Source organism: Panthera onca, chromosome Y (genome assembly GCF_046562875.1).
Source record: "Panthera onca isolate mPanOnc1 chromosome Y, mPanOnc1 haplotype 2, whole genome shotgun sequence".
In the NCBI taxonomy this organism is placed as follows: domain Eukaryota; kingdom Metazoa; phylum Chordata; class Mammalia; order Carnivora; family Felidae; genus Panthera; species Panthera onca.
In genome coordinates this window covers 7,984,011-7,994,204 of record NC_138358.1, presented here as the reverse complement: position 1 = coordinate 7,994,204, position 10,194 = coordinate 7,984,011, and the positions used below count along the sequence as shown (strand labels likewise).

The 10,194-nt window shown below is 58.4% G+C and overlaps 1 protein-coding gene across 1 annotated transcript; it reads left to right on the top strand.

Annotated features, from left to right (window-relative positions):
• Positions 1-937: 937 nt before the first annotated feature.
• On the top strand, positions 938-9,985 carry LOC145715014 (uncharacterized). The gene is made up of 3 exons (XM_081794601.1): positions 938-2,183; positions 2,876-3,006; positions 9,919-9,985. Exons 1-3 carry the CDS (start codon positions 1,032-1,034, stop codon positions 9,983-9,985), a joined length of 1,350 nt encoding a protein of 449 aa, XP_081650727.1. The 5' UTR covers positions 938-1,031.
• Positions 9,986-10,194: the final 209 nt, after the last annotated feature.

Below are 10,194 nucleotides of genomic sequence, written 5' to 3'. Positions count from 1 at the left end.
ACAGACACAAGCTCCAGGAATCCCAGGGCCCACGGTCACGGGTCTTTCCTGTGCACTGCCACACACGGGAGCAATGGGCAGCCCGTCATGAGAGGGGGGTGTGTGCTTGCCAGTGTGTCACTTTCCAGGCAACGGGGACAAACGGCAAGAGCGGCGCGCATGATACGCAGCCTCCCCTAGTGTGGCGTCCTCTCCACGTCACACACCTCTGGTCACCGACCTTCCCTAGCCGGTGCACTGCTAGACTGCTGTCATGACATACATGTCTTCTGGGAGCAAGGATGGACGTAGAGAGTATGCAAAGGAGGCTGAGCAGATGGAAAACCGGGGTGCACAGACAGCAGGCGCACAGCTGACATGCGTCTCCCGGACAGCCAAGGTGATCCGCTGAGTGGATTTGTCGGACTAGGGGCACAATGAACAAAGGTGGCGGTGTAAATGGGCAAAGCGGGGAGGTCCCCCTTTACCCGTGTGTGTAGATAGCCGCGTGCCCAGCGCAGCGTGGAATGCAAAGGTCGCTTTCGCATGGCCAGAAGCCAAACAGGGCACCCAGAGCGCACAGAGGGCCGGCTGCAAGCCCCCCGGAGGAGTTGCACTGCACGGGGCCCAGAGCCTTCCTGCCTATGCAACAGACGCGCCCCAGTTTCCGGGTGACCTAGGGGCGGGACCGCCGAAGCCACGCACGCCACCGTCCCTATGATTGGTCCTGAAGGCAGTGAAGCGGCCTGGGCGTGGCTTGGAGCTCCCTCAGCCTCAAAGCCGCAGGCGCACACCTCTCCCCACAAAGGCCTCCGAGGCAGCATCGGCATAGCGATAGCCACCGCCGAGGCATCCTGGGTACAGCACCATGCGCATGCGCATGCGCATGCGCATGCGCCCCCTCGACCTTTGGGCTCTGGGAGGAAGGGGGAGCGAGTTGCCAGCCATTGCCCTCAGGGCTCCGCTCACTGGGTCTGGGGAGGGGGGCCGTGCTTTCACCTCCCGCTTCGTCGTCGGTAGGAGCCACAGTTGGTGTCTCGGGCCGGGGCCGCATGTTGCGCGACTCGTGTTTCCGAAACACTGGGGATGCCCGGAGGCCCCATGCCGCCTTCGACCGGGAACGGGGCGGTCGAGAGACGAGGGCCCGTGGGGACACTGGGTCTCCGGCAGGGCCGGAGGTGCCGCAGGCCGAAGGCTTGCAGGCCACAAGCGAACAGCCTGTGCAGGAAGGCCAGGCCCGACCCGAGAGGCAGGTGGGCGGCCCCAGCGAGATATCGGTGCCGCTGGTGCATGACATAGTGGCGGTGGAGGCGCTGTGGGGCCTGGCGGAGGAGGAGGTTGAGGTGGCGGCCGCGGAAGAGGACGCGCCTGGGGAAGAGGGGCATGAGCAGAGGAAGAAGGGGGAGGAGGACGAGGAGCAGGAGCCGGGGAAGGAGAAGGTCCAAGTTCACGAGGAGGAGGACCTGAAGGGCGAGGGGGAGCAGCAGGACCAGAAGAGCAGAAGGAGGAGGAGGAGGAGGAAGAGGGGGAGAGGCAGCAGGAGTAAAAGATTAGAAGGAGGAGGAGCAGCAGAAGCCCAAGCAGAAGGAGGAAGAGCGGAAGGAGGAGGAGTTGGCGGAAATGAAAGGGGAGGAGCAGGAGCAGCAGGGTATACAAGCGGGCGCGGCGGCGGCGGCGGCGGCGGCGGCCACGGCGCCGGCCGCGGCGGTGGCGGTGGAGGCATTGGCGGCGGCAGTGGCAGGGGAAGGGGACCAGGAGGAGGAGCAGGAGGAGGAAGGGAAGGCGTGCGAGCCATTAAAGGGAGAGCAGAATTGCAAACGGAGGAGGAAGAGGAGCAGGAGAAGGAAGCGCTGGAGGAGCAGCAGCAGGGCGAGGAGGAGGTGGAGGGCAAGGAGGACAAGGAGGAGCGGGAGGAGGAGGAACAGAAGCCGAGTGAGCAGGAAGGCCGATGGGTGGAAGAAGCCCAGGAGCTGCAGGTGAAGCAGGATAAGAAGGAGCAGGTAGAGTCAGGCCTCCGTCCTTGCCCTTCCCCACTGGAGGCTCTGGAGGCTCTGGAGGCCCTTCAGATAGAGCTACAGCCGGTGAATAAACAAGCCAGCCGGGAGCACGCTCGACTCAAACTCAGGATGTGGCAGAGGCGGCAGCGACATCTGCAGCAGAGAGGTGCCCTTATCCAGGGCATCCGTGGTTTCTGGGCCAAGGCTGTATCCTTCCTGCTGCTGGTGGAGGGTCCAGAGGGGGCTGGGCTTGCGCAAGAGGAAGGAAAGGGAGGTGACATTTAGAGGAACCCAGGACAGGGACTGGAGCTACGCCACGCTCCAGTGGCCGGGAACGTGCAAACGTGATCCCATCCGGTGGTCCTGGCTCTGCAATGAGTGTGGGAGGAGGGCAGTGCCGGGGTGGGGGAGGCATGTGTGCTTTACGTCGCACCTGGCACGGAAACAGCGCTGGGAGAGTGGGGAGTGGCGGTGGAGGTCCAGGCCAGGTCGGGGAAATGACCGAGGGCTTCTTCCCACACAAAGCCGCGTGGGGGCACGTTTCTGGGTCCCGCTAAGCATCTTGCTGCGGGGAAGGCGATGTGAATGCCCACTGGTCGGCGCGAGACCGGATGTGTGCTGTCTGGCTGTGTGGAAGTAAGCGTCCTCAGTGTCCTCACGAGCACACAAAGCTAGGCGTGGTTGCGGGCGTCTGGGCATGCACAGCCTCCTGTGCGTGTCTAGCAGAGCCCTGCGCGATCCTGAGACCCCGTGGGCCTGGACGCAGCCTGCGGGGAGGGCTTGAGACCCTGGGGGAGGACGCCAGTCCCGGGGGGAGGACGCCTGGATGCTGTCCACACTGGTTCTCTGGTTCGAGCTCTCTCACGCCCAGCACCTGAAGGCTCTTTGACCTGCGGCAGTTTGTGAACCACCCTCAGATGTCAGCCCTGATTAGTAAGCCCGATGAAAGCATGCTTCGCCACATGACCAATTTGAAGGTCGGCCTGGGAGTGGGAGGTGGTGTGGGTGGCTGGCTGTGTGGGGAGGGGAGGTGGTGGGGAGAAGTGATGTGTTCCTTCCTCAGGGGAGGGCGGGTCTCCTGGAACAAGATTTCACATTTCTGCCCCACTGTACCACGGCAGGTGGAGGAACACAAGTTTCCCAGGGAATGCCGGAAGATCCTGCTGTTTTTTGGCAAGAACTCCTACTTCCAGAATGAAGTCGTTACGAAGGAGTATGTCCTAGGCCTTGATGGTAAGTGTCCACTGACTGCATGGGCGGCAGTGGGTGGAGGGTTGAATGTGATAAGTTCTCTGGCGCCTTCTCACATACGCGTCTTCCTGCAGGGTATAGGGCGTCTCATTCCAGTCCCATCCAGTGGTACCCAAGGTACAGACAGGAGGCCTACAGACGCAGGCATGACAACAGCAGCCTCAACTTCTTCAACTGGTTCTCTGACCACAGCTTTGCCGGCTCTAGCAGGATTGCTGAGGTGGGGCCCTGTAACAAGGAAGGGAGGTGATTTTCATGGGTTCCCCCACTGCGTGGGATAGCTACCTGAGGCCTGGCCTGTCTCCCCTACCAGATAATCATAGAGGATCTTTGGCCCAACCCCCTGCCGTATTTCAAGATGAAGGAGGCCCCAGGAGAGAGAACTGAGAGGGAAAGAGGTGAGCAGCCAAGGGTGTGGGCACGGAAATGTGTGTCGTGGGGTCCAGGGCACAATTCTCTTCTGCATGGAGGCACCGAGACTCACAGCGGCACAGGAGGTGACCCCAGGTCAAAAGGGCATCAGCCTGAGACAGGGAGTCTTAAGAAGTAACGTGTCCCAGAGGCTTTGCCCCTTTGGGGAGCCTGAAGGTGGGAAGGGGGCTAGACAAAAAGAATGAGCAAAGCGGGACAACCAAAGCTGGCTCATCACATAGCACGGTGACAACTGTCATTCCCGGACCATGAACCCCACCCTCAGGCCTCCTACCACCATCCCACATGTTGTCTGGCTTCTGGATCCCCTTGTCAGCTTTGGCACAGCTTATCACACCCTCCCATCCTACTTTCCGTTTGGAAACATTCAAGCAACCTTACTCAGGGCCAAGATAAGACTCTCACCGTTCGTTCGTTCGTTCGTGTGTGTGTGTGTGTGTGTGTGTGTGTGTGTGTGTACACCCATATATCCCAGGGATATGCACGATCTTGAGAAGAGTATGAAGGAGCGTCGCACTTCATCGACCCCAGTGGAAACCCTTCCGATGCTCACCGATGGTCCACAAGATTCTCCTGGCCATGAAATAAGGACAAGGGTGGTGGTGACACGTGGCGCAGGGCGGGGGTCCAATACATTGGAAGAAATATAGAATGGGAGATAAACAGCATGAAGTGTTTGTGTGTGTCTTCCTCTCAGGTTCGCCCTGGGGCGTGTCCATGTATACATGCGGCTGTCCAGAGGTGTAAGTGTTCTGTGCCTGCACATTGGAGTTCCAAGGAAGGGCGGGACGTAGGACATTGTCCGTAGGGATGGGTCACACATTGGGATTGCATGTGAGGTCAGTAAGATTGAAGCAATGGGGACTTGGGTGAGGGAGGCCAGGGCACAAACCTGAGAGAAAGGCCAGTGCCCAGGTTCATAGCTTTCCTGTGAAAATGAGGAAATTCAAGGAAACGGAGAGGCCAGCACAGGCCAGGGATGTCCAATATTCAGGGTTTGGGCATGTCCATGATGGTGCCCCCAGAATCCCGCATGGGGACACCCTCAGTCATGTTGACTGAACCGCCACACAGGGAGGAATTCCCAGGGTTGATTACCCTCTGGTTTTCAGACGTCTACCAATGCAGACTGTCTTGTGGACAAGGTCAGGATCTCAGGACCAGCCACACATATTTGAGGGATTGTGAGCAGGTTGTAAGATTGGTGTCCAGGGGAAGGAACCGAGGGACCAGAGGCAGAGTGGGTGGGTAAGACCGAAGAAGTTCTGCTTCAGGCAGAGTTGACAGGGACAACATACACACTGCAGAGAAAACAGCCCACTACAGTCTCACGCAACTCCAAAATCACAGCCAACTTTTCTGGTTCCACTTCCTGAAGCTGAGCCTCCCAAACACCGCTTCACTTGTGTGAACTTTGCTGTTTCTGAAAAGACCTCTGGTTACGAATGGGTGGCCCAGATTGCAAGCCAACAGAGGGGAGGGTCGCGGGGAGGTGGGGCTCTTCAAGGGCACGAACACGCCAGCCTCTCCCGTGTGCCCTCTGCCCTCTCATCATCAGCCGTGATGAGTCGGGTGATGCTCTTCCTCTGTGTCCACAGGCTTAAGCCGTGTGTCCAACACGCCATGTGAGACTTGTGAGAAGACTCCCAAGTGCAAACACCAGCAGGCGCTCAGGGAGGTCGCCTCGTCCCAGGCAGCCTGTGTTCCTTTGCCTGAGTGCCAGGACAAAGGCTGCCTCGGCCACATAGGGAACGATGGACTTGTGAGGCCTTAGCATTCTGTGCAGAGGTCCCCGGCAGGCCTGGGGCTTAGAAAGGACTGGGACGAGCCTCACCTGCGAAGACGTGAGTGCTGGGATACTCCTTACACAGCAGATGGCTGCTTGCCAGAGATGTCTGTGCTAGGGATGGGGCAAAAGCTCCACCGTGCGAGCAGTGCAGTAGACAGAGTTCAGCCTTGTCCATCGCAGGCTCTTCTGTATCCCCATGTACCACGGCCCCCAGCACAGCGTGCCTGACACTGACCTCCCGACACTAATATTCCTGTCTCCCAAGCTGCCCAAGCTCCCCAGGATCCCCACTGCACAGCTCTGCAGTACAAGAGCCTTCTCTGCAGTGGGTCTATTCCAGAGAAGGCGTGGGCAGTCCCAATGCATGGAGGCCTCTTGCCCCTATCATATGCAGACAACATGGTCAGCGGGGTGTCAGCACGCTGTGGAGTTGAGGATCTGTGCGACCAAGCCTTACCTCTTCCAGGGCAGAGGCTGTCGCACTCTCTAGAAGGGAAGGCAGGCCTTTCTCTCGCTGCTGTCTGCACGCTGGCTGGAGAGGCACGTCTTCTCAGCTGCTTGATGGGTAAATGTCAGGGTACCCTGGAAAAGCTCCCAGTGCTGACCCGAGTCTTTGGGTGTGAACATCCAAAGAAAGTATGGCCAGTGATTGTGCAGTGGGAATACGGCCTCAGTGGTCATGAGGCTGGGCCCTTTGGGGCATCTTTCTGCACAAGCAGGCCGTTACTTGATAGGTCTTGCCGAGCAGGAACACTTTATGGGACAGGTGAACACAGGGTCCCCCACATGTTAATATCTCCAGCCAATACCTCCTTAGGGGCCAGGGTGACGTTTGCGCCCGGCCTGTCCCAAAGACAAGGTACGGACAAAGTGTGGGTGTGGAATACACTCACGGCACCCAGAGCCAAACCCTCAAGTGTGGACACTTGAGGTCCGTGGGCAGAGGCCTCGGTGCTCTGTGTCCGAGGGATTACAGCCCTCATGCTGCACACCCGGCATCCCCGGGTGTCCTCCCGTATCCGCAGCTCTCCCCGGGGAGCCCTAGGGTCCAGGAGCTGCTAAACCCCCTGCACAACTGTATCTGCTGCCCAGCGGCCTCTTCCACCCCAACATCAGCGTGTGTGGGCTCCAGAGTGCTGTCTCTGTCTCGAGTGGGCTCGAGAGAGGACACCCTCAGCAATTCAGGAGCCTTCTGACTTCCATGTCTCTGAACCACGCGTGTCTCATTGGCCTGTCGGGATCGTCCCGTTGTTCTCTGTTCACAGGAAATGTCTCGCATTGCCTGTGCTCCTCTGTCTCCCTGAGTGAGCCCTGGCGTGTTTGTGTCTTTTCCTGGCTTTGCCTGTGCCGACACCTCTCTGGTGATGCCTCCTTGCCTGGCCTAAGTGGGCACAGCTGTACCCGTGTAACCGCCTTCGTCTCTGCACACCTGTGTGTTGGGTCAGCTGTGGCTCTGGTGGCCTGTCTTGTCTTTGGTGTATGCTTCTGCGCTTGAGTGTGCTTCCCTCTGCATTCAAACCCTTTCTTCCACTGACAGATCCAATTGCTGTCCTGCTGTCAGGTGGAGGGGCTTCTGCGTGTTCTGTTCTATGTTCCAGGAGCCAGAAATCCTTCCGTGCCTGTAGGACCTTCGTCAGAGGATTGGCCATGCACTCACTGCCAGCCAGTTAATGTCCCCAAATGCAGCTGGCTTGCTGTGAGCATTCCGTCACACCTCTATTTTCTGTCCTTCTGTTTTCAAACCCTTTGCGCCCGAGGGGCTCAAACGTCACTGGCCTGCACGTTGCAGATGCAGGCGTAAATTGTGAAAAGCGGACCGGCAACGTTTTCCCACTTACTCTTTTGCCACGTGGCATGTTCCTGGCTGGGAGAGACTTCCCCCTGCCAGTGTGTGTCTCGTTTCCGTGTGCCTCCTGTGTGTTCTGGTCCCTAATTTGTCCATTACGTCCTACCTGGGAGTCTGATTCATGTCTGCAGGAACGAGGCTGACACCTTTGACTGCTGGGTTCTGAGCTCAGCTTAGTCCACCAGGACTAGTGCGTGCCTGAGGGACACAACGGGCAGTGACGGATGTGCCCGTATCCTTCACGTGCAAGCGCTCCGTCCAGCCACCTTCGCCGGGACATTTCTCAGCGACCCCTCTTTGTTTGTGGTGAGAGCACTTGCCTCTGAGAATTCTGACGAGGCGGTGAAGCATTGCTTACGGCTGCCCTGTGCAAGTTAGATCTCCAGAACTCATGCACATGGCATGACTGCATCTTCACACCCGAGCCCCGACACCTCCTCATCGCACCCTCCCCTGATTAGCACCACTCTCCTCTCTGGTGGACTGCATGCCTTTAACTCCTTTAGTCTCCTCAGGAATCCATCAGGCAGGGCTCACCACCACTGTGCTTCTGTCAGGGGCTGGCTTCTTTCAGTGAGCCCAGTGCTTTCTGCACTGATGCTCAATGCACCCGCAGAAGGGTGAGCCACACTAAGCCCGGCGGCAAACCCTTTGGCCCTACATTTCCCACATGTGTGCCTGGTGGCAGAGGTGCACAAGGAGCCCGCCTGCATGCGTCTCCCAGGTCCTCCACAGGGTACAAAGTACCGCCTCAGGAGGCTGATCCGCATCACATGGGCATAGCTCTGCTTGCACGTGTTAGCCTTTCGTATCATACAGGCAGCCCAGACTTAGAAATCCTGCTACCTGCTTACAACGATCCAGCCCTCGTGCTTCTGCAGACGCTCTGTGTCTGTACAGACATTTGAGTCACGGTCTCGTGACCTTCCAATACAGCTTGATGGTCTGTCCTTAGCTTACAGCCTGGGATGCGGTTCTCACTCATTGTCCTCCCCTCGGGTGCGAGTTTCCTCCATCACTGTGGTGGAAGGTAACCTTTATCACCATACGTTGGCTTGAAATTACTGGGCGGATCACCTGTCTGCGTCCGGGGATCCGAAGGAGACCTTGGCTCTTTTGCTCACGGTCCACCCTTTCTCTGTGATGAGTCGCTTTGGATGAGAAGCTTGCCAGAGGCGAGGGGGCCTCAGAGTTGAGCACATTTCCTGGGCATCTGTGAGAACTTCGTTGGTTCCACTCGGAAAGCATTGACATTCATGGATGTGCAGCCTCTGCTTTTGCTTGAATTTGCCGAGCTTTGGGACGTGATTTCTTCCCGCATGTGCTGTGCCTAAATCTCTGCTGTGTCTTTCCGGCAGTCCCGTTTCCTGTCTCCTGCTGGTAAGTGCAGGGCTTCCAGCAGCCCTGTGGGGAACGGGTCCTTGTTTTCTTCCCTGCGGTGCCCTCTTCCTCACCCCGAATGACCTCATTGCAGCTTCCTTCTCGTTCAGCGATCGTTTCAGACTGCCCTTAAGGTCCAGGTGGGAGCGGTGCCTTTTGTGCTGAGGGCTGACCACTGTAGAGCATTCGTCTCTGTGCAAATTGCACAGGTGAATTTCACCAGGTGAAAGTGCACACTGCAGTTGCCCTGTCTTCAGAGTCAGCCCACCTGTCTCCGCCTCGGCTGCCCCTGCTCTCCTTCCTCCTACCCTCTCCTTACCTCCCCCTCCCTTGTCTTCTTCCTGTCCCTCCCTCCCACTTTCCTTCCAGCTCTCTTTGTCTTCGTCTCCCTCCTCTCCATCACTAATGCCTCCCCCTGTCTCCGCCTGTCTTCCTTGTAATAGGTGCCCCTCTGTCTCTTCTTGTCTTGCTCCTCCTCCCCGTCTCTCCCACCAATCTCCCCGGACTCTCCCTCTCCAGGCCGGTCTTCCCCTCCACTCGTCCTTCCTTCATCTGCTCTGCTTGCACGTGTCTCTCTCTCTCCCTCTATAGCTCTGTCTCTCTGTGTGTCTCTTTTTCGCTGTCTCTCTCAGTGGACCTTCTGTGTCTGGGTGCATGCTTCTTCAGAATTCTTGTTGGTGCCTGGGAAATGGGAAGGGAACTCGTCTGCTTTCGCGTGTACTAGTGAAAGCAGGCACAGGGCTTTCTCAGAGACAGACACAGACAAGTCTGCAATTCTCGGTGAAGGGCCCCTACGTGCCCTGCGTGGTTGGAGTCGTCCTCCTTTTAGTGGAAGGTTAGATTTCAGGACCGGAGCAAGCTGCTAAATCCTACTACTACCCCATCTCCCTGGCGCTCTGTACGGAGATCAGTAGGGCACCAGTGGCAGATGGTGCTCTGGGGGTTGTTCTTTGCTCTGAATTGCAGTGCAGTGAGGTCTACTGAGCTGTTTTCTTGCAAGGACATGGCGGTGGGGTGGGTCTAGGGTGGGTGTCACTGGTTCTGGGTGGGCACCCACCTTACCGCCGCCCTCAGCCTGACGGCCAAGGAGGAGATACCGTGCGGACGGCCATGTGGCCCCGGTAGGCGTGACACTAAGGACTTCTCCAGGCTTTGCCCCAGCTTCATGAAGAAGGGGCAAGGGACGGAGCAGGGAGTGGCTCACGGCGTGGACGATCCTGTGCTGAACGCTCTGGTGCCCGTAGTGAGGCCTCTGGGGAAAGGGTGTACAAGCGACCACACACTGCGCGATACCGGGGACCTCGCAAGTGAAGCCTGGAAGGTGACAGCGCTGAAGAGGACATGCGGCAAACGGGGGCCACGCTGGCACCTTGGCACTCGCTCCAGAGCCTGGACCGGCCATTGGCGCGCGCTTGCTGGCGGCCAGCACCCTGTCTTGCTGTCTTGCAACTGATTGCTCCCCGAACCTGGCCAGCTGGCCTGACCTGCCCTGGAACCACTTCGCCCCCAGGCCGCATGCG

What these genes read in the sequence shown, in the direction of transcription:
- LOC145715014 (XM_081794601.1), top strand. Translation starts at nt 1,032, where the DNA reads ATGTTGCGCGACTCGTGTTTCCGAAACACTGGGGATGCCCGGAGGCCC. An exon ending in GTGGTTTCTGGGCCAAGGCT is followed by an intron (nt 2,184 to 2,875) that starts GTATCCTTCCTG and finishes GACCTGCGGCAG; the next exon opens with TTTGTGAACCACCCTCAGAT. An exon ending in TGGCTGTGTGGGGAGGGGAG is followed by an intron (nt 3,007 to 9,918) that starts GTGGTGGGGAGA and finishes TGGTGCCCGTAG; the next exon opens with TGAGGCCTCTGGGGAAAGGG.